Genomic DNA, 24,778 nt, shown 5'->3' on the forward strand with positions numbered 1-24,778 from the left:
TCAGATTTTCCTCGGCTTCGATCTCCGTGCCACAGCCTGGTTCGGCCGTTTGTTTCGCGGCCTGGATGTATTCACCCCCTTTGCCCGCCTCAGTTTCTATATTCACAGTTACCAGAGAAAGCCGCCCTGTTTAGGTTATTGAGGAAGGCGGAGCATTTCTTACTCCCTATTTCCTTCGGGGTTTGGTTATATATTTAGCCAATTTTTCACTCAATCATACCTTTGGGTGTATTGCGAAGCATCTGGAAGCTCCAAGGATAGGTTTTTCTGTTTCTGGTTGAAGATCTTGTTGAGTTTTGGGGGAGATTTATCGGTATCGCTTCCTACCCCGCCATTACTCTGACGTCCTAACATTGTTGTTAATGTTAAGGTTTTCATGAAAAAGAGCCAAAAGGAATGAGGCAGCAACAATGATACTGCAAGTGGAGGACCCCAATTTCTCCAGGATTGAGGTGCCTTGGAGAGATCAGTTATCCAATTTATTAAGCAGAAATATGTCCTCTTATGTGAGAAACTAACAAGCAGGATACAGTGTACAACTTTATTATTTAGTTTTGCAAAACTGATTAGATTTCTTTTGCCCTTTATGAGACATAACACCACACCACCTACTGTCTGATTCCTGACCTGTGGAAAGCTCCAGTTGGGCTAAACATCCACGTCCTTGGGCCTTCCCTGTACAAGAGTGCTTAGCCTTGACCTTCACTTCCTCAGGATGGGAACAGAAGGTCACCAGGTGCTTCAGCTTTCATCCAACTCACATTTTATATTTAAGTCTATGATTCATTTGAATTAATTTTTGTGGAAGGTGTAAACTCAATGTCTTGATATTTTTTTTTTACATGAGAATGTCCAGTGGTTCTAGCACCATTTGTAAATACGCATCTTTTTATTTATTTTTAGGTTTTATGGGTTGAATTGTATCCCGCACCACTTCACATGCTGAAGCCTTAACCTCCAATACCTCAGACTGTGACTATATTGGTGATAGGGTCTTTTAAAAGGTGATTAAGTTAAAGTGAGGTCCTAATTAAATCTGGCTGGTGTCCTTATAAGGAGATAAAATTTAGACACAAATAAAGGCACCAGGAATGCATACACATAGAAGAAAGACTATATAAAGCTACAGAGAAATGGTGATCAGCTATAATTCAAAAAGAGAGGCTTCAGAGAAAACCAAATCTGCTAACACCTTGAGCTTGAACTTTTTTCCTCCAGAACTGTGAGAAAATAAATTACTGTTGTTTAAGCCACCCAGTTAGTGGTTTTGTTATGGCATTTCTACTAAGCTAATAAACAAATAGTCTTTAAATTTTATTTTAAAATTGTTGGTATATAGACAGAATATGTTTTTATATACAGTCCATTTGTATATCATGATGAATTCAAGTACAGTGGTACCTTGAGATACGAGCAGACCAACATATAAATTTTTTTAAGATATGAGCTGCAACTCTGTCCATATTTTTGTTTGAGATCAAATCAAAATTCCGAGATACCAGTCGTGATTCAGGAAGCTGCTGCTAGTTGGTGCGTTGGTGCACAGGTCCAGTATTGGCAGCACAACACCAGCATCTAGTTCTTTTTCACATGTTACCTGCAGAATCAAGTCGAATCTTGTGCACTGTACTCGTTCTTGCATCATTTTTGCATTTTTTATGCATTTTTTTGTGTGCTATCATGGGGCTGAAGAAAGTGAGTGTAAAGGACAGTGGTGAGGAGAAGAAGAGAATGATGTCAATAGAAGTAAAGCAAAAAATAATAGAAAAACATGAAAGTGGTGTACAAATGATTGAACTGGCAAGGTTGTATGACCGCAAGATTGTACAGGGACTTTGAAGGATTCAAACCAGAGACTGAGGCCGAGGTAGAAGCATTGGAGGAGATTGTGTCCCTCAGAAAGTCAATGGGTCTGGAGGTAGATGAGGGTGATGTAAACGAGCTCATCAAGGAACATGAGGAGAAACTCTCAACTGAGGAGTTGAAGGAGCTACAGATGATGCAACATACAGAGCTTCTGCAAGAGATTAGTAGTGAGGAGGAGGTAGAGTCAGAGGAAGTGATTTTTACAAGTGAAATTAAAGGCCTTGCTGGCAATGTGGGAAAAGATTTCAAGTTTCATTGAAAAAAAATATCCAGAAAAAATTTCAAATGGTCGTGCTTCAGCACTTTTTAATGACACTTGTTACTCACATTTCCATAACATTTTAAAAGGCAGGCAAAAGCAAACCTCTTTGGATAGATTTTTATTCAAAAGTCCTGCAAGTGAAAGTGTGGCAAAAAAGGCAAAAACAGGTGATTATTAAATGAAAAATATGTAGTGTTAAGCTTAGGTTAAGTTTAAAGTTAAGAAAGTGCATTTTTTTTTTTACAATTAAGTTTTTGTGCTTTCATTTTAAGTAAAGAAAGTACAGTTTTAGTTTTGTTTAAAGTAAAGAAAATGCAGAGATGACATCAGAGTAATGGCACTGTAAGGAGTGATACAGATAAATCTCCCCAAAAACTCAACAAGATCTTTAACCAGAAACAGAAAAATCTGTCCTTGGAGCCTCTAGCTGTTCTGCAATACACGCAAAGGTATGGTCAAGCGAAAAATTGGCTAAATATATAATCAAACCCTGAAGGAAATAAGGAGTAAGAAACACTCCACCTTCCTCACTAACCTAAATAAGGGCTGCTTTCACTGAGAACTGAGAGTATAGGAACTAAGGCTGGCAAAGGGGGTGAATAAATCCAGGCCATGGCACAAACGGCTGAACCAAGCTGTGGCATGGAGATCCAAGCCGAGGAAAAACTGTGTTTGTGGCAACCCAGTCAATACAAGCTAACATTCGCACCAAACCTAGACAAAGAAACGCACTTGAGACAGCCATCCACCCTGATCGCCTGGTCGGTGCACGCAGATAGTGGGTGGGAGACTCCTCCTAGAGCCTCGGGAGTGGGCGCCCATGTTACTCCACAGAGGGGCAGAGTCAGAGGCCTTTGTGTGGGCTGAAAGCAGAATCTTGGGGCTGCCCCAGCACCCTGAAAAAGCTGTGCATGGGGAGGGAGCAAGAGCTAATTCCAACACTGGAACTTTTCCGTGTGGGTGGGGGTCTCACTTGGAGTGAGAGGTGGCCGGCCTGATATCCTGGTTGGCACACATGGAGAGTGGGTGAGAGATTCCTCTGAGCACCTCGGGAGTGGGCGCCCATGTTCCTAGACAGGGACAGAGTCAGGGGCCTTTGTGTGGGCCAAAAGCAGAATCTCGGGGCCTCCTCAGCATCCTGAAAAAGCCGTGCATGGGGAGGAAGCAAGAGCTAATTCCAACGCTGGAACTTTTCCGTGCGGGCGGGGGTCTCATTTGGAGCGAGAGGTGGCCTGCTCCATATCCTGGTCTGTGCATGCAGATAGTGAGCAAGAGATTCCTCTGAGTGCCCTGGGAGTGGGCACCCATGTTACCGAACAGAGGGGCATAGTCAGAGGTCTTTGTATGGGCGGAAGCCCCACCTGACTATGCTAGCAGCTCTGACTGTTTGAGCCTTACCCAGAGCCCTATGTGGAGTGGGATTAGAGTGGGGATTTGACAGCTCTTTGAGCCTCTTTCTCTCCAGGCAGAGGCAGCAGCAACCCCATAGCTGGATCATCGGGTTACTAATTCAGGAAGGAAAGACTAGGAGAGAGGCTCCGGGAATACGGACTCTCTCATTGGCAGAGCCTACAAATGCTAATGAGCCTCGACTGCCAACGAGACTGAAGCCCAATATATGACATCGCCATAGAGACTTATCAACTGCAAACCTCTACCTAAGCATGCCACAGGGGCAGAACTCAGGGTACAGAGTCACCAACCAGGAAGAGGGAGAGAAAAGTAAAAGCAAGAAAATAACCTCTCAAAATCAAGAATAATCCACAGACTTTATAACCTATCCCATTTTATTATATTTGTTCACTTGTTTCTCTTATCTTCATGTCTTGATTATTTTTTTCCTCTTCCAATTTGGTCGTTTAATTCTCTGCTGGTCTTACTCCCTCCTCTCCTTGAACTACACTACCCATAAGTGTTACATCTCCCATTATCTTTTCTTTCTTCTTCCTCTCTCTCTATGAGGATTGCACTCCATAACCCTTAACTCTCTCTCTCTCTCCTTTTTTTTTCTTCTTTTAGTGGTTCCCTCTTTTTTTTCTCTTTCTTTTCTCCCTCTATATTAGTTTCTTCTTTTCTCCTTTACGTTCCTCTCATTCAATCCTCAATAACGAACAAATTATCTTATCTGGGACTCAAACTTATGTTTGTGACATTTTGGGTTTTTTTTTACTTCACTTTTTTAACTCACTAGCAGTGCTCCAAACCCTGGCTCTCCATTTTATCTAGTTCTTGTTCTACTAAATGCAATAGTAATTTTTAAATTTTTCCCCCTTTTTCCTGTTTCCCTCTTATTCCTCTCATCATATCTCTTAGTCAACCAACACCTAAAAGCAAATCATTTTATTCTTGACCCAAATTTTTTCCTTATTTGCATTTTGTGGGTCCATACCCCCTTTTTTTGCCCCTTTATTACTTCTCCCCAAATCAGGCCCTTCATTATAGGTATTATTTGTTCTATTTAGCACAATATAATTCAGAGTTCACCACAAGATTTTCTCAAGAAGGAGAAGAGAGGAAAAACAGAGGGGAAGAAAAATTTTTTTTTAAATTTTTTTAAAAATTCTTTTTTATTTCGTATTTTTATATTTTTAACTTTTAATTCTTTATTAATTCTCATTAATACTATCAACAAAACCACCCTCAGATGCCATTAAGGAAGAGAAAATTAAATATCATGGATACAAAAGAAAGAGAGGTAACACAGATAGATGAGAAAAAAATCTATGGAGAAAAAATTTAATATATTGGAAACCTTGGAGCTAAATGACAGAGAATTTAAAATAGAAATCCTAAAAATACTCAGAGGTATACAAGAAAATACAGAAAAGCAATTTAGAGAGCTCAGAAAACAACAAACAACTCAATGAACACAAAGAATATATTACCAAGAAAATTGAAACTATAAAAACAAATCAAAGAGAGATGAAAAACTCAATTCATGAGCTAAAAAATGAGGTAACAAGCTTAGCTAATAGAACAGGCCAGATAGAAGGTTAGGATTAGTGAAATAGAAAACAAGCAACTTGAGGCACAGCAGAGAGAAGAAGAAAGAGACTCAAAAATTTAAGAAAAAGAGATAGCCCTACAGGAATTGTCTGACTCCATCAAAAAGAATAACATAAGAATAATAGGTATATCAGAGGGAGAAGAGAGAGAAAATGGAATGGAGAACATACTCAAACAAATAATAGATGAAAACTTCCCAAGCTTGTGGAAAGAATTAAAGCCTCAAATTCAAGAAGCAAACAGAACTCCGAGTTTTCTTAACCCCAACAAACCTACTCCAAGGCACATCATAATGACATTGGCACAAACCAATGACAAAGAAAAAATTCTCAAGTCAGCCAGGGAAAAGAAGAATACAACATATAAAGGAAGGCTCATTAGATTATCATCAGATTTCTCAACAGAAACTCTACAAGCTAGAAGAAAGTAGACCCCAATATTTAAAGTCCTGAAAGAGAGGAACTTTTAGCCACGAATACTATACCCATCAAAGCTATCCTTCAAATATGAAGGAAAAATAAAAACATTCACAGATACAGAAAAGATGAGGAAATTTATCATCAGAAAACCCCCACTCCAGGAATCACTAAAGGGGGTTCTCCAACCAGATACAAAGAACAAAAAAAAACACAACAACACCACAAGTAAAAACTCCACCAAGAACACAATAAAACCAAATTTCAACTGTGACAACAACTAAAAGAAAGGGGGGGGGAGAGGATGGAGATTAACAGTAGCAAAGGACGATGGAGTACAAAAGTACTCACAAGATAGCGCACTAAAATGAACAGGGTAGGTACCCTTTTCATTACTTAATGGCAACCACCATTGAAAAAACCACCACAGAAGCACATGATTTAGAAAAGATAGCAATAGAGGAAAGATGTATGGAATACAACCAAATAAAAACAAAAGATAGAAAAACGAAAGAGAAGGATCAAACAAGACACAAAACTAACAGAAAGCAATCTATAAAGTGGCAATAGGGAACTCACAAGTGTCAATAATTACACTAAATGTAGATGGATTAAACCCAATAATAAAAAGGCATAGAGTAGCAGAATGGATTAAAAAAGAAAATCCAACTGTATGCTGCCTACAAGAAACTCATTGAAACAACAAGGATAAAAACAAATTCAAAGTGAAAGGCTGGAAAAGAATACTCCAAGCAAATAACATCCAAAAAAAAGCAGGCGTAGCAATACTCATATCTGATAATGCTGACTACAAGACAGCAAAAGTACTCAGAGACAAAAATGACCATTTCATAATGGCTAAGGGGACAGTGAATCAAGAAGACATAATAATTCTTAATATATATGCACCAAACAAGGAGCACCAAAATATATAAGACAGCTACTTATTGACCTTAAAACAAAAACTGACAAAAATACAGTAATACTTGGAGACCTCAATACACCACTGATGGCTCTAGATTGGTCATCCAAACAGAGAATCAATAAAGTTATATTGACCTTAAACAAAACACTAGAGCACCTGGATATGATAGACATCTACAGGACATTTCATCCCAAAGTGACAGAGTATACATTTTTCTCCAGTGTACATGGATCATTCTCAAGAATTGACCATATGTTGGGCCACAAAAACAACATCAGCAAATTCAGAAAAATCAAAGTTGTACCAAGCATATTTTCTGATCATAAAGCCTTGAAACTAGAATTCAACTGCAAAAAAGAGGAAAAAAACCCCACAAAAATGTGGAAACTAAACAACATACTTTAAAAAAATGAATGGATCAAAGAAGAAATAAGCACAGAGATAAAAAGATATATACAGACAAATGAAAATGACAATACAACATATCAGAATCTATGGGATGCAGCAAAAGCAGTGATAAGAGGGAAGTTCATATCACTTCAGGCCTATATGAACAAATAAGAGAGAGCCCAAGTGAACCACTTAACTTCACACCTTAAGGAACTGGAAAAAGAACAAAGACAACCCAAAACCAGCTGAAGAAAGGAGATAATAAAAATCAGAGCAGAAATGAATAAAATAGAGAACAGAAAAATGATAGAAAAAATTAATAGAACAAGGAGCTGGTTCTTTGAAAAGATCAACAAAATTGACAAACCCCTGACAAGGCTTACCAAGGAAAAAAGAGAAAGAACTCTTATAAACAAAATCCAAAATGAAAGAGAAGAAATCATCATGGACATCATAGATATACAAAGAATTATTGTAGAATACTATGAAAAACTTTATGCCACTAAATTCAACAACCTAGAAGAAATGGATAAATTCCTAGAAAAATACAACCTTCCTAGACTGAGTCAAGAAGAAGCAGAAAGCCTAAACAGACCTATTAGTAGAGAGGAAATAGAAAAAACTATTAAAAACCTCCCCAAAAATAAAAGTCCAGGCCCAGACAGCTATACTAGAAAATTTTATCAAATGTTCAAAGAAGACTTGGTTCCTATTCTACTGAAAGTCCTCCAAAAAATTGAAGAAGAAACAATACTTCCAAACACATTTTATGAGGCCAACAAAACCCTCATACAGAAATCAGGCAAGGATGGCACAAAAAAAAAAAAAAGAAGCCCTGGCCGGTTGGCTCAGTGGTAGAGCGTCGGCCTAGCGTGCGGAGGACCCGGGTTCAATTCCCGGCCAGGGCACACAGGAGAAGCACCCATTTGCTTCTCCACCCCTCTGCCGCGCTTTCCTCTCTGTCTCTCTCTTCCCCTCCCGCAGCGAAGGCTCCATTGGAGCAAAGATGGCCCGGGCGCTGGGGTTGGCTCCTTGGCCTCTGCCCCAGGCGCTAGAGTGGCTCTGGTCACAACATGGCGACGGGCAGAGCATCGCCCCCTGGTGGGCAGAGCGTCGCCCCATGGTGGGCGTGCCGGGTGGATCCCGGTCGGGCGCATGCGGGAGTCTGTCTGACTGTCTCTCCCTGTTTCCAGCTTCAGAAAAAAAAAAAAAAAAAAGAAAACTACAGACCAATATCTCTAATGAATACAGATGCTAAAATACTAAACAAAATATTAGCAAATCGAATACAACAACATATTAAAAAAAATAATACATCATGATCAATTGGGATTCATCCCAGAATCAGGGATGGTTCAACATACGTAAAACGGTTAACGTAATACACCATATCAACAAAACAAAGAACAAAAACCACATGATCTTATCAATAGATGCAGAAAAGGCATTCGATAAAATATCTATAGTCTGTAATTTTTCTATCTTAAAATGCTTTCTCAACTTTGAAATCAAGGGTAACCTACCCTCATAGAGTGTATTGAGAAATATTGCTAACTTTAACTTTCTAGAAGGTCATTAAAGTAAGACTGATGATTGATATTAATTATTTCTTAAATGTCTGAATAAAAATTTTTTGAAGTTATCTGACCCTGGAAGTTTTTAAAATTTAATTAAAATTTAACTTTTTTAAAAGCTATACAACTATTCAGGTTTTTATATTTCTTCTTGTAGGTTTTAGTAAGTTGTGATGTTCTAGGAATTTATTGATTTTCTCTATATTTATAAATTAGTGGTGCCTGACCTGTGGTGGCACAGTGGATAAAGCATTGACCTGGAGTGCTGAGGTTGCTGGTTCGAAATCCTGAGCTTGCCCAGTCAAGGCACATACTAGAAGCAACTGCTTCTCGCTCTCCCTACCTCCTTTCTCTCTCTCGCTCTCTTTCTCTCTCTCTCCCCTATTTCTAAAAAATAAATAAGAAATAAAATAAAATCTATAAATTGGTAGAATAGTTTTAAAAACAGGGTTGACAAACTTTGTGTAAAAGATCAGACAGTAAATATTTATGTTTGTGGGCAATGTGGTCTCTGTTGCAACTACCTATTCAACTCTGCTTAGCAAGAAAGCAGCCATAGATAATGTAGAAATGAGTGAGTGTGGCTGTATTCCAACAGACTTTATCTAAAAAATATATATTTTTAAAAATTTTCCTTTGATTTGAGAGAGAAAGAAAGGGACAAAGAGACAAGTGAAGGGAAAGAGAGAGAGAGAGAGAAGCATCAACTCACTGTTCCACTTAGTTCTATTCCACTGTACACTCACTGAGCTCACTAATCATTTCTCACGTGTGACCTGACTGAGAATCGAACCCATGACTTTGGTGTGCCAGGATGTGCCAGGAAACTCTTTATTCACTGAGCCCAGCCAGGGCCAACTGAAATATTTTTTAAAAGTTTTAAAAACAGATAGGAGGCTGGATTTAGCCCAGGAGTTGTATAATGTCTTTTTCTTAAGTATTTAAAGTCCCTTTTTTTTATCCCCAATATTAGCAATGTGTGCTTTTTTTCTTTTTCACTGGTTAGTTTTCATAGAAGTCCATCAGTCATGCTAGTCTTTCAAAGACCCAGTTTGTGTTTTTGTTAATCTTCTTCATTCTTTCTTCTTTGTTGGGTTTTGACTTGCTTTCCTTTAATAACTTCAGAAGATGCAAGGTTATTGCTTAGATTGTACAAGCTTAGGTTATTGATTTTCATGTGCATTTATGGCTATATCAATTTCTCTAATCCTTTCTTAGCTACATTTCATAAATTTCAATATATTTTAGCTTTACTACTATTCAGCTGAAAATTTAAACCTATGTTTCATTGTGATTATTTCTTTGGTTCAAGGGTTATTGAGAATAGTATTGCTGAATATCCAAGCAATTGAAAATTTCTTAGTTACATTTTATTTCTTAATTTCTAGCTTTATTTTATGTGGTTCTATGACATTGTGAATGATTCAGACTTGAAAATTTTTAAACTTAGTTTATGCCAGGTATATGGTCATTTAAAGAAGGTTTTACATTCGTTTAAGGAGAATGTGTGTTTTTCTGATGTTGTGTATGATGTTCTTGACCTGTCAATTAGGTCAAGTTTGATAATTATGTTTTCAAATCTTTTCCAGCCTTGTAACCTATTTCTCATACCATTTATTGCCAAGTGCTAAAGATTCCCACTCTGATTGCAAATTTGCCTATTTCTTCATTTATTTCTGTCAGTTAATATTTACATATTTTTAGTTATGTTATTTGATTCATGTAAATTTAGAATTGTTATACTTACTGATAGCTTAACCTTTTCTTACTTCTGAAATATCCTTTTTGTGTGTGTGTGTGTGTATGTGTGTATAAGATAGATAGTGTTGATGTCTGAAGATGATATGCTTCTTTTGTGAGACTGTTAGTAGCAGAATGAGTCAACCAAGGAGCTAAGGTAAATTTGAGATTTGTTGTTGCTATGTTTACATCTATGCACTGTAGATTTCAGATCCTTTTATTGTTATTTTGTGCTTAAGATTGTGACTGAGCTGCAGGAGGTCTTTCTCAATTTTCTTCCTTCGCCCTCAGCGTCAGGCCTTCCTGGGGCACCTATGCTACAAAGTTGGGCTCTGTCTATGCTCTTTCTCCCCCAGTGTAGACTGTTACTGCTTGTTATTTGGTGCTTATTAGCCTATTGAAGGGACAAGGGCATTACCTATTGCCTGGTCCACTCTCAGTCTCAGGCAGGACCCAAGTGCTTGTGTCTTGGGCCTGGGTGTTCAGTGATCGTGTACCTCCTTCCTGGTAGCAGCAAAAGCAGTGGTGGGGTTCAAATAATTTACCAACCAGTTCTCTGCCCGAATGACTGTTTTAAGTATAAAAAACAAGAGACTAAAAGGTAGTTTATTATTTCATGCATTTAATACTTAAATAAGAATAAAAGATGTACACAAAACTAGATTATAAGAAAGAGTTTTAAAATATTAGTGAAAAAACATTAAATAATACCTGATAAAACCTAATAAAACTGCTGTGGGCATCAAATCTGAAGATATTTCCATATTGCTTCTTGATTGGTGTCCTCACTTGCAATTTTTTTTCACCTATGGATGGAATGAACATTATCATGGGCACTGAGAATACGCTGTTGCACAGATGAATGATAAAAAAAGATTAAGGAATTTGTGATTTCCACATTGGGCGGCTGCCCAAGTGCCCATCTTAGAGAGAACTCTGATTACAATTGCAATTTTAACAACTAGTTTGCTGAACTCAACAAAAAATTAGGTATTGGTTTTGCCAAACTGGTACAAACTGACTGAATCCTACCAGTGAGCCAAAATCTTTCTTGTATTGTTGGTAGATCTTATATAAGAGAGTTTCTGCCCTCTCCTAGTATGAGAAACATCTAATGATATTGTCAAAGGAATTTAGGATCAAGACTTTTTCCTCAATTTCTCTTCAGAGTGGAGAGCTTTTTTCTTCAACCCTTTCCCCAGCAACATGGTTTTTATCTGTTCACTGGGGGCAAGAGTTTGCTGCCCCTTCCCCAGGATCATAAGGTTTTCTTTTTCCAAAGAGGGAAGGGTGTTAGTGGGGCTTTGTGCCTTTCTTGCAGAGATGGTCGCTCCCTCCCCTGTGTCAGCACCACTGGGGGAGGCATTCTCTGCTCTGCCTCTCTCTTCCCAGCATTTCTCAGGAGCATCAAGCAGAGAAGCATGGAGTAGAGCCTTCAGATGAGTGCCAAGTCCCCTGTTTATGTGACATTCAGGCTCCCATAATTTATGCTAGCTCTTACCTGGTTTTTGGAAACCTATTAGGCACCTTAGCAGTTCTTGTTTGATTTATGGCACCTGATGTCTCTTTTTCCTGAGGTTTGACATAGGTGAACCAGTGCTAACATTGTGCCTCTTCTTGAATTTTAAGCTCTTTGGTTGTTTTGAAACTTCTGCTTTTATGAACTTGAGGAAAGTTATGCTTTTGTAGTTTATGTGACCTTTACTTTTCTTAAGTTGAGAGTTCAGCTGTCTCCAGCTCTCTACCTGCTCAGTGGAACTGGAACTCCTCCCCCAGTTCTTTATATCTCCTCTCTTACCTTTTAAAAATTGATCAAATAAATATTCTTATTAATCTTCCCTCCTCATTAGTTTTTTTTTTCACTATTCTTTTGGAGGGCTCTTTAGATATTACAACATACACTCTTGACTTACTCTCGATCAACATTAGTACTTGACCTCTCTCAAAAAACCTTAGGAAACTTAGACTGCTTTAACTTTACTAACTTAATTTATACTCTTATGTTACTGTTGTCATGTAATTAAAGCATACATAAATTTTAAAACTCACATATTATTATTATTAACATATTGTATTTGTTTACATTTATCTATGTCTAGATTTCATTGCTCTTTGTTTCCCTCTCCACTAGGAGAGTTCTCCTCCCCCTCTGTATTTTAGGTCCAACCTAGGACAGGGCTGTTGGAATAGAGAACTTCATTTATGGTTTTCACCCATTTACTGAATCAAGCCTGGGGTCTCCCTCTTCCATCATCAGGTCACAAGGACTCCCAATTAACCAAGGAAGAGGTGTTGGTGAACAGTAGGTCTCAGGGGTCAGGACTGTAGCCGGGGCAGCCTTCTGTGTGTCCTTCACCTGATAGAAGCTGCTTCTGTGGCTGATTCATTTTTCAAAGACAAGTTCATATATCCCGAGGAACCAAGTATGCAACAGACTTTTGCTTTGAGGGTTCTGGGCACCAAATCTGAAGAAACATTAGTGTCTTTATTGTCATGGACAGCAACCACCTTTTGGGAGGTGTGTCCTCAGAAATTGATGTCCCTGTCACTGTAACATCAGATGTAGGCAAGTGCTTCATAAATCCTGGATTGCAAAAGTCAAATCTTCCTTTAAGAAATTATGTTTTGGGTTTGTTATGAGGATATAAGAAGTCATTTTGTGTTAAGGGAAGTCCCGTAAATGTGCCCAAGCCTGTGTCCCAACAGTCATGGACTCAATAGTAATGACAGTTTACAGACATTTGTTCTTAAGCTGTTGAGGGTGGCAGCTTAATTCCAGGCAGTGATGACCAAAGCTGATTTCCCATAAACCTCCCTATTTAATGGCAAAGAACAGGTGGTGATTATCTGCTCCCCTGAGTAGAAGCTTAAATGTCATTGTTTCTGCCTTGCCTGGAGAGCAAGGGGAGCTAGGTGTTTGTTTTTTGCCCCATCCTGCTTGTATTTCTTCTCTCTTTGGAAAACCACATCCTAAGAAAGATTTTTGATGACCTCACTAGATCAAGGAAGTTCAAGTAAGGTCATCTTGAGTTTGAAGAGAGAAAAAATAGATTCTATCACTCATGAACCAGTACACTAAATTAAAAAAAAATTTTTTTATTAATTTTAATTTATTGTGTTAACATGGATTCAAATGTCTCACTCAATATAACTCTCTCACCCCCACCCTCTTGTCCCTCATTACACCCCCTTGGTCCCCTCCCCCTAACTCCTTCCCCCCTTCCCTCTGGGATTTGCTGCCCTATTATCTGTATCTATGTGTTATGTATATATAATCTCACTAATCCTTTCACCTTCTCTGATCCCATCCCTTCATCCCCCTTCCCTCTGACTGCTGTCCTTCTGGTCCCTGTGACCCTACCTCTGCCTCTATTTCATTTCTCAGTTCACTTTGTTCATTAGATTCCACAGATAAGTGAGATCATATGATATTTTTCTTTCTCTGCCTGGCTTATTTCACTTAGCATAATAATCTCCAGGTCCATTCATGCTGTCGCAAAAGGTAAGATTTCCTTCTTTTTCACAGCCGTGTAGTATTCCATTGTGTATATGTACCACAGTCTTTTAATCCATTCGTCCACTAACGGACACTTGGGCTGTTTCCAGATCTTGGTTATTGTAAACAATGCTGCAATAAGCATGGGGGTGCATATCTTCTTTTATTCAGTGTTTTTGCCAGGTGGGGCACTATTCTAAATCATGTGAATATAGTAGTAAGAGATAAACAAAGTCTCAGCTCTGTTTTCCTGGAACTTACATTTAGTAGTGGGAGTAGAGTGTCTTTGTATATGACTGGTGGGGCGATACAAAGAAGATAGGTATTAAACAGACAGACAGCCTTAAACATGAAACCCCTTGCTTTCAGGAACATAGAGTCTAAGTTTAGAAAGAGGAAACACAAATATCAGTTTTGAAGGATTAGCTTCTTGTAGTCTACTACACTTGCTCTCCTATTATCTTATACTTTTCTTAGGTTTTGTGTATGTTAAACCTTGTCTTATTTCTGGAGTTTAGAACATATAGGGCATGGGGTATGCAGATGGTGTTTTGAGATCAGGTATAGAAGTTGCCCCCTTTTTGCATTTTCAAAAACAAGCTAGGGATTCCCAACTGTCCATGGCAAAAATGGAACAGCTTCAGTGACTACAAGGCATGTACAGGAAAAGCCAGTAGTGAGTTCTGGGCCAGGATAAGGTGGAAAAATGGAGTGGACTTTTTGTAGCAGCTAACTTTCTAAATAGGGAGCAATTAGGTTATTCTGCAAGAGCCTGCAGATATATTAGGGATCCTAAGCTTCAATGAATTTCATACTATTTTTATTATATTTGCATATTGATAATATTATTATATAATAGTTTTTATTGAATTATCTTCAAATCAATAGACCTTAAAGTTTACAGTAATTCAGGCCTGGTCGGTTGGCTCAGTAGTAGAGCATCGGCCTGGCATGTGAAGTCTCGGGTTGGATTCTCTGTCAGGGTACACAGGAGACGTGACCATCTGCTTCTCAATCCCTCTCCCTCTTCATCTCTCTCTTTTTCTCTTCTGTGACCATGGCTCAATTGGCTCAACCAAGTTGGCCCCAAGCACTGAGGATGGCTACATAGTCTTGCCTCCAGCACTAAAATAGCTCAGTTGCTGAGCAGTGGAGCAAGCTCAGTTGTGATGGGCAGAGCATCACCCCACAGTGGGCTTGTTGGGTGGATCCTGGTAGGGGCACTAGCAGGATTCTGTCTCTCTGCCTCCCTGCTGTTCACATAAGAAAAAAAAATTACAGTAATTATATGCAATATTATATATGGCAAGTTTGAAATGATGACTTCTTCAAATGTGATAAGATAGATACAAATTAAAATGTAAAAAATTGTTTGTTGTGTGAGATTGTCTTCTGTAACAAGTCACACCATTGGGAAATGCTGGAATGGGGATTAGTGTTTATAAATGGGTGACTATAATAAAATAAAATTAAATTAAAATGGAGCATTGCCTTCCTAGGATATTACCTCCTTTCCAAATAAATTTTATTCACTTCTTTGTTCCTTTATCAAAGGTGACCCTTGCAGTGTGAAGTTGAAATGAAATGTGGGGTATGTACATTTCAGCTAGGCACTGGAAGAGGGTTGGGTTGCTCTTTATTGCTCTTCACTTATCAAATCTTCAATTTATTTATCCAGTCATCTATTGAAGGGAATCTTGGTTGCTTCCAGTTCTTGGGCATTGTGAATAAAGCTGCGATAAAGATTTGCATGCAGGTTTTTGTGTGGACATATTTTAAAACCAGTTGGGTAAATTTCTAGAAATGTTATTACCAGATCATATGGTAAAATTTAGCTCTGTACGATCTTGAGTTAGTTTTTTAAAGTTGATTTTAGAGAGAGAAAGATTAGCACCCCTTTTGAGAGCAGTATCCTCAGAGAACAACCCAAACTGAAGTATCTGACACCAAAATTCCATTTTAGCAGGTAATTGTTAAATTCAGATGGCAGAAATCCAAGATTTCTCTAAAGATTTATGTTTTAGATATGATGTGAGGCTATGGGGAGTGGTAAGTGACCGGTTGCTTTCTTTTCTCTCTGCCTTCTGACATAGTCTATATAAACCATTTGGTCATGACATTGTTTGTATACACCTGGCCTTGAAGTGCTACACTTATGGCTCTGTCCCTGCATGATCAAGGCTAATGGTATTCTTGGTCCAAAGTCCTTCCTGACTGACAGGAGCAATGTCAGTTCTGGGAACTTAACATGTTTAACTGAGAGGATGAGTTGCTGGTTTGATTCAATGACCCTTGACTTGCCAGTGCCTTTTCTTCCTTTTTCTCTTACTTCTCATTCTCTTCTTCCTCCTTTTTCAATGCTGAAACCATGTTCTTGCAAATCTTCCTGATTGTTGGCCAAGACAAGGAAGCTCTAGCAATATGGTTTTAATATTTTAATACACAAGGTCTAATCACAGATAACACTGCCATCATGTCTTTTTTTTTATTAAGTGAGAGGCAGGAAGCAGACAGACAGACTCCCACATGCACCTCAATTGGGATCCACCTAGCAAACCCCCTATAGGGTGATGCTCTGCCCATCTGGGGCCTGAGGCAAGGCCATGGAGCCATCCTCAGAGCCTGGGGCCAACTTGCTTGAACCTTTTGAGCCATGGCTGTGGGAGGGAAAAAGAAGAAGAGAGAGAGAGAGAGAGAGAGAGAGAGAGAGCAGGGGAAGGGGTGGGGAAGTAGATGGTCATTTTTCCTGTGTGCCCTGACTGGGAATCAAACCCAGGACTTCCACAAGCTGAGCCAACATTCTACTGCTGAGCCAACCGGCCAGGGCCACCATCATGTTTTGGATGATCAATATGTACCAACTAGACAGATAAGGGGTGTACATTTGGAAGTGAGAAAATAATGTGTCTGCTTGAGGCATCTGGAGGGCTTAAAAAGGACAGAGAATAAACAGAAAAAAAATCTCTTTAAAATGACTCTCTTTAAAGACGTAAAACCTGTTTGTAAAGAAAGTGAGAGAAAGCAAATATATATAATCAGCCCAAGTTCATATTTTCACCTAATGTTCCGATCTTCTCTCCCCTCTTCAGACATATTCTCAATCATTACATGTGATGGTGAATGTTAAATAGTATCTTTATTTATATTTGTTTCTTGTAATTTAATAACTAGTATTTATTTATGGAATAAAAAGTCTTTATTTTCTGATAAAGGGAGATCCTGCCCCCAAGAACAAATATGTTCCCACATTCCAGTCACATAAGGTCAGGGTTGGAGCTTTATTCCCAACGCAGATAGGAGTCTTTTCACCAGCCATGGCTCAAAAATAATGTTTCAGTACTTGATGGGACAGAGAAAAGAGGACAGATAGTTCAGGTCCAAAACTGAACAGAGAAACTGTGGAAGAACTTTTGAGAGCTGTCATTGAAAAAGCAGAATTCTAACCTGTGTTCAGTATTGGAGAACATATCAGGACATTGTTTCCCAAACTCTAGTCACTCCGCAAAGGCCCAATATATTTGTCATAGTTACACATCATGTATATCATAAAACATTCTCTTTTTTAAACAATTTTAAAAATTATTTTTATTTATTCATTTTAGAGAAGAGAGACAGAGATAGATAGATAGATAATAGATAGATAGATAGATAGATAGATAGATAGATAGATAGATAGATAGATGATAGATAGATAGATAGATAGATAGAAGGGGTGGGAGGAGCAGGAAGCATCAACTCCCATATGTGCCTTGACCGGGCAAGCCCGGGGTTTTGAACCAGTGACCTCAGCATTCCAGGTTGATGCTTGATTCACTGCCCTACCACAGGTCAGGCTATCAGAAAACATTCTTAATATTTTTAAATTTAAAACTACCTTATATCAACCTTTTGAATTTCTGACTTAATTGGCCATAAGAAATCATGTCCATGAAATGGCAAATAAAATATTCAAATTATGTTTTATAATTCAGAATTAACACAAACATATAGTTGACATTTAAGTTATTCTGTTCTCCTTTGATGTCACCTGCTATAACACAAGCAGTATTCCTGCTTTCAGAGATATTGTTAGAAATTGGTGACTTAAAAATTTCTCTTGTAGGCAGATGAAATATTTTTAAAAGGCTTTGATAAATAACTTTAATGCCTCTTTGTGAAGTCTCCTCTCATTTTGACACAGAAGACCTCTGGGGGGGGGGTGACCCTGAAAAGACCTTAGTTGGTAGCTTATATATTTCTTGATGGAAGGGGAAAAGCTGAGGGAAAATTCCAGGGAGATTCAACAGCCCCCTCTGGGTGGGCCCCACAACAGTGCACCTTAATAGCTGGTGTGTCAGTGTGTGCTCCCCATTATCCTGTGAGCAAGACTAGCTTCATCTTGTTCTCTATTGTAGGGAACATCAGAGGGAACCACATAGGTGTGGTTCAGTAAATAGATTTTGAATGAATGCTTGTGACTTTTGTTCGCTTCTTTGCATTTCATTCAATGGTGATTAAAGGTTCCTTTAAAAAAAATAGCTCAAGCATGAAACCTTGAGGGCAACAAGGAGGAAAAGTGCTGATGAGACTGATTCCCACCCTGAAATCTGTCCTAGGACAGAAACACCTCTAGGACTGGGATGGATAAGACAGCTTCTCTGGGAAAGAAGAAAAAGGAAGAGTGAATTTTAGGATGGAACAGGGTCAATAGATGGTCCATGCTGACAGCCCCCACTCCAAGAGGCAGGTATTTTTCTTCCCTTCTTGTAGAGAAAGAGGAGGTGACCTTTCTCTGGTCACATGGCTTGTCAAATATAGAACTTGGACCAGACCTCCTTGTCACTTTTTTTTTTTTTTTTTTGGTATCTCCTACTGAATTATACAGGATGCTCAGGAAGTAGACCAGTAAGATATAAAATATCTGAGGGAAAGAGACTAAAGAATGATTTAGTGAAAAAAAAATGGATCATGTGATTTTAAAGGCTGGCAAGTTCAACATCTGCTGAGCCAATGTCCCCATTTAAAGACCTTCAGGTAGAATTATCTCTTACTCAGAGAAAGATCAGCCTGTTGTTCTATTCAGGGCTTTAACAGATTAGCTGAGACCAACCACACTATGAAGGGCAATCTGCTTTTCTCAGTCTGATGATTTGAATATTAATCTCACCCAAAACACCTTCACATAATCACCCAAAACACTGTTTGACCTAATATCTGGGCATCTCATGGCCAAATAGTCACATAAATTAGCTTTCACATTTTCTTTCTAGCACACTGAAAATTTATATGAAGATAGTAAAGATGAAAATATTTATTGAACATATACTTCATTGTGATGAATATGAAAAAAAATCCTAAAAATGAGTAAAAATTTAATGAAATTATGATTAATAATTAAGAAGTTGTAAATGAGTGGCAATTAATTTCAATGACAAAATTATTCACAAAGTGATTTAAACTTTGTCTTGAATTTTCCAATAGGTTCTTTTTTTTTTTTTTCTATAAGAAATAGAGACTTTATTAGGCACAGAGGGTGACTAGTAGGCAGAGTAATGGAATGGCTACTGGGCTTCCTCTCAAGCTGGAGTATAGTGTGCCAGAGGAAGGAGGGGTGGATGAGGATGTGTTTTCTTGGCCCTCTCCATACTAGATGGCATGTAGATGACCCTCCAGCCAGATGAACTCTCTATTGATGAATGGGTTCTTCACAATGGCTTGTACCAGATGAGCATACTCAGCAAGGTCAACCAGTCAACTGGGTAAGGGTGCCTGGCTGGCCAGGAAGTTGTGCACTTTCTCTGGGAAGCTGGTCAGTAGTGGGGTGCCAAATAGACCTGGAGAAATGGTTATCATTCGGATGCCCATGGGAACCAGATCCTTAGCAATGGGTGGTGTCATGCCGAGCATGTTTCCCTTGGAAGCAGAGTATGCAGATTATCCCACCTGGCTCTCAAAGGCAGCAGTTTCTGGTGTTGATGATACTCCACATTGGCCTCCCTGGTCTGGTTCATTCTGATCTAATTCACCAGCCACAAGACAGGTCACATTGAAGGTGCCTATAAGATTCACATTGAGCACTTGCCGGAAGTCTTCCCATGTACGGGCTTGGATCTTCTTTAAGTTGTATGTTTTGATGGCCACTGCCATGCCTGCACAATTGACTGCCATGTCCACATGGCCAAACTTTTCTTTTGCTGGAGTAAGGGCTGTTGCACATCCTTTCCTGAGGTCACAGTGGCTGGGGTGAAGGTGCAGCTTTTCCACAACTTCTTGGTCTGGGCATCCCCCTGCGAGCTGGGCAGGTCCAGAAACACAGCAGTGGCCCTTGCCCCACCAATGGCTCTGTTGTGACCAGGCCTAGGCCGAGGCACCTCTGTTTATTATGGCTACTGGGCCCCTCATATACAGACAAACTACAGCCATTTTTCACAGGCCTCTCCAATAGGTTCTATGTCAAACAAAGTATCAATTAATAAATGTTAAATCAATATAAAATTAATTATTTTAATGATGTTGCTGATTAGATGGGATGTTCCTGTGATTTTAAAGAAAGAGAATGCCAGAATATTTGAACCATTCTCTAAGTTCTCTTCAAAAGTTGAAGAAGCCCAGCCTGACCAGGTAGTGACACAGTAAATAAAACATCACACTGGGATGTGGAGGACTCAGGTTCAAAAACTTGAGGTTGCAGGCTTGCGCATGGGCTCATCTGGCTTCAGTATGGGCCCACCAGCTTGAGTGTGGGATCTCTGGTTTGAGCATAGGATCATAGACAGAACTCCATGGTCTCTGGCTTGAGCCCAAAGGTAACTGGCTTGAAGCCCAAGGTTGCTGGCTTGAGCACAAGGTTGCTGGCTTGAGCAAGGGGTCACTCACTCTGCTGGAGACACCCCCCCCCCCCTCATCAAGGCACATGAGAAAGCAATCAATGAACAATTAAGGTGCTACAATGAAGAATTGATGCTTCTCATCTCTCTCCCTTCCTGTCTGTCTGTCCCTATCTGTCCCTCTCTCTGTCTCTGTCACCAGAAGAAAAAAAAAAGTTGAAGAAGCACAAACACAGGTTGTAAGGAAGTATGCAGAAGCAGGTAGCATGTCATGTTGGGAAGCTGTGATAAAAAAGATGCTCTCTGACGTGGGTCTAGGGTCTGAGTTGCCAGAACATCTAAATTACAATAACTAAAGTGTGATCCTAGTAAAAATCATGTGTCCAAGGTGGTACAGATTTATAAAGAATATAAGAATCAGCTATATGTTCTCCATCTGTAGGGTTAAAGTAATGAAAATAGAACCCTGGAGGCCACATTTAACTGCATGTTTCTAGTATCATTATGGGGGACCTGCTGAGATGAGCTGCAGCTTTACCAGTCTGTCTTAAAAGCAAAAAAGAGGACTTAGATCAGCAGGCCATAGGATCAAGGAAAAATGCATTTAAGGACAATCTGGGTAATGACAAAGATGTCAACAGGTAGCCTGGCTCTTTTCAACATTTACAACAAAATGGCAGCCAGCTGAAGGGAACAGAGCAGAAAGGTTTATGACTCAGGGAGGGTGGAAGATAAGAAAGGGTCATCTCCCCCAATCAAGAAAGAGAGCCTTTGACCAACAGTTAGAGAATCTCTCAAGTTCTTCCTCAGCCCTAGTCACTGACTGAGAGCTAAGGCAGGGCCTCTGTGAGTCATGAGCATGTAGCTCAGTGAGGAGGTCCTGGAGCAGGATGTGTTCTGTTTTCCAAGTTCCTGTCAAGCCAGTTATGGATGGATTTGCATTTTGGATGGAAAATTATTGGATCAGATCAGTTTTAGGAGCTCCACTTTCCGTTGGGTGTAGCAGCAGGGACTATAAAGAGATTGTTCCTCGAGTGACCACCATCCTCCCAGCACTCGAGTCCTGATCCACTTTGGGGAAGTTGGTGAGTCTGATTTCTTGAGTTCTATATATTTTTTTAATGTTCTGAGCTTTGAAATTAACTAAAGACAGCAAGTTTGGTTTGTCCTAAGTGATGATTATTGGTTTGATGCTACTTATTTAGTAAAACCTTAGAATTGGGGCAGGTTGATGTACTGTTTTCTTTGTTTTTAGGTAGATAATTTGCTATCTTGTCCAAAAAATAAGTTAATAAGAAAGTTATAATATGAGAAGAAAAGAAGCCAAAGTACTTTTTGTTTTCTGTATTGTTTGGTTTTCGTCCTGTTGTCTGAACACAAAGGCTTATGTCTTAGAAGGTGTGAGGCCCTTGCATTGTTCCTGAACATCTTTTTGCTCTATACCTAAGTCAGCCTATTGGGACCTCACAAGAGATAATGGTGAGAGAAACTGCTTGTGAAATTGCTCAGGATTTCAGTACTTGTGATGGCCTTTCTGGAAGATGTTATTTTCATTCATAACATATAACTTTGTTCTTTTAGCAGTATTTTATTTGGTAAAATGGGAAAAGGCAGTTTGTTTGTTTTTAAAGGGATGGTGAAGCAATTTTATAAAAATGAAGAGACAAGCCAGAGTCTTAAAGTAAAGCTAAGAGATGAAAGCACATGCTTGGAGATTGGTATTATCTAAGCATTGGATACTGTCTATAGGAGTGCCTTCCGGTGACCATAGTCATGTAATTTCTTTCAGATTCTAAGACTCCAGAAAAATGTCTTACCAACAGGAGCAGTGCAAGCAGCCTTGCCAGCCACCTCCCGTGTGCCTACCTAAGTGCTCAGAGCCATGTCCACCCCCAAAGTGCCCTGAGCCTTGCCCATCTCCAAAGTGCCATGAGCCATGTCCAGCCCCAAAGTGCCCTGAGCCATGCCCACCTCAGCTGTGCCAGCAGATATGCCCTCCTGTGCAGCCTCCTTTACCATGCCAGCAGAAGTGCCCACCCAAGAGCAAGTAACAGCTTCAGCGTTCATCAGGGTCAGGAGAGAATAGGAAGTACTGGCTCATCCTTTTCCACAGCTCCTCCTTCATCTTCTCTTCAAAGCCCATCATGGATACAAAAGAAGCTCCTCCACACTTCAACCTGTTATATGCCTGTGATGATTCCTGACAGTGAATGATTTCTTCCTGAGGCTGTTTTCCTGCTACTTTTCAGGAGGAAGCCGAGAAAGGGCAGTCCTCAGCTGTGCCAGTGTCTCCCAGCTTCAGATGGAAGAGCAACCACTCACTTGTGGGTGGCAGCAGAGGATTCTCTCAATGATGGCTTTGTCTGGCTGTCACCTGGATAGGATTTCTATCACTTGGGCAACTAACTTTTCTTTCATTTACTGAATAAAATACATTTTTGTTGTGATGGAATAAATGTTTTCTTTCTTTATTTAAAGCTGCTTGATACCAAAATCATCTCATCATTTTGGTTTGTTTGTAACCTTTGGTCCTAATGCTCATGTACGTATTCTCTGTGTGATTTGAATTTGATGTCATACCATATATTATTTCTATATCATCTCAAAGCTATGTTATTTTTTAAAATTACTATTTTGAGGGACAAATAATGGAGATCCTCTGTATTTCAATCTCTCTACTAAAGTGAGAAATATAATATTTATCTTACAAACTTGCCTTAGGTAAAGAATTGAATGAATACACATAGTTTAGTTGCCAAAATTTTTGACCTATAATTAGCTCTTGGTAAAGCAACAGATCATCATTGTCTTCATCTTCATCATCTTCATCACCATGATCACCATCATCTCTATTACCATCACAGTCACCATCTCCATCACCATCACCATCACAGTCACTATCTCCATCAGCACCATCAACATCATAATCACTATCCCCATCACCACTACCACCATATTTTCTTTAGTACAAAAGTGATTTAGAGAAAACTAATACAAGAAATAAAAAAATTCTTAAACTTTATTTTCTTTTCAGATACAGTTGTTCTCTTTCTTTTAAAATTCACATTTTATTTATTTATTATTTTAATTTTTAAAATTTTTTATATAATTAATTGTGTTTACATAGATTCTAGGGTCACCCCAAATGCATCCCCCCTCCCCCCTATTCCCCTCAACATCTCCTTTGCCCCCTGCCTACAGCACCCTCCCCCTTCCCTTCAGGTTTATCCCATCCTATCATCCCCTTTCCCTCTGTCCTCTTATTCTCTGGTCCCTTTGATCTCTCCTCTGTCTCAATTCCGTTCCTCAGTTCTCATTATTCCTTGGATTCCTCAAATGAGTGAGGTCATATAAGCATCCTAGAAGAAAACTTAGGCAGTAAGCTCACCGACATCTATCGCAACAATATCTTTGCTGATTATCTCTACAGGCAAATAAAATAAAGGACAGGATAAACAAATGGGACTATATCAAACTACAAAACTTTTGCACAGCTAAAGACAATATGAACAGAATAAAAAGACAAACCACACAATGGGAGAACATATTTGACAATACATCTGATAAGGGATTAATAACCAAAATTTATAAAGAACTTGTAAAACTCAACACCAGAAAGACAAACAATCCAATCAGAAAATGGGCACAAGAAATGAATAATTCACTTTTTATTTTTATATGGTATTTCAGATAAAAAGCTTTTAGAAATTGGTTGAGTATTCTACATAAAATTGAAGTTATTCTTAAAATATCTGTTAAAGGGAAATAATAAGAGTTTCTACAAGGAAAAGTGTTGGCTTCTCTCCATGTGAGCACCTGCTCTTCTTACTCTAACAGCCCACTAAAAATCAGGGTCCTATCATTTTTGTTCACCTCTGTAAATATTTTCTTAAATGTTCTGATCCCACATGTGAAAAATATTGGTGTTTAGAGGTTTATGTAGTTTTGAAATTACTCTTGCAATGCAACCTGTTTACTAAGTGTTCAGCCTCTTGTTAAGCTGATAAGGAGAAACAGGTTCTTTAAATACATTCTTTCTTGTGATCCTAACTGTCCAAATGAAAATAGTTAATTGAGATTATATGTTTATGTAATCTATACTATATATGTACACACACACAAATACTAATAAATATGGCATTACTTTTAAAAGCAGTAAAATAGTTATATAAAATCACTCCATATCTAAACACATTTACAACTAAGAGAATATTCCTCTCCCTACATCCTCCACTCAGAAAACTAGAAGTAAAGCTCCAACATGATAGAACTGAGGGTGGAAGGAGGTTTCCAGATT

The 24,778-nt window shown here is 38.9% G+C and overlaps 1 protein-coding gene and 1 pseudogene across 1 annotated transcript; one reads left to right on the forward strand and one right to left on the reverse strand.

Annotated features, from left to right (window-relative positions):
- Positions 1 to 19,300: 19,300 nt before the first annotated feature.
- On the reverse strand, positions 19,301 to 20,077 carry LOC136392083 (3-hydroxyacyl-CoA dehydrogenase type-2 pseudogene; annotated as a pseudogene).
- Positions 20,078 to 21,529: 1,452 nt separating this feature from the next.
- On the forward strand, positions 21,530 to 22,532 carry LOC136393489 (small proline-rich protein 2D-like). Its single transcript, XM_066366118.1, has 2 exons — positions 21,530 to 21,566; positions 22,271 to 22,532. The coding sequence occupies exon 2, from the start codon at positions 22,290 to 22,292 to the stop codon at positions 22,530 to 22,532; it is 243 nt and encodes an 80-aa protein (XP_066222215.1). The 5' UTR covers positions 21,530 to 21,566; positions 22,271 to 22,289.
- Positions 22,533 to 24,778: the final 2,246 nt, after the last annotated feature.

The sequence above is a fragment of the Saccopteryx leptura genome, chromosome 2, assembly GCF_036850995.1.
Source record: "Saccopteryx leptura isolate mSacLep1 chromosome 2, mSacLep1_pri_phased_curated, whole genome shotgun sequence".
NCBI lineage: Eukaryota > Metazoa > Chordata > Mammalia > Chiroptera > Emballonuridae > Saccopteryx > Saccopteryx leptura.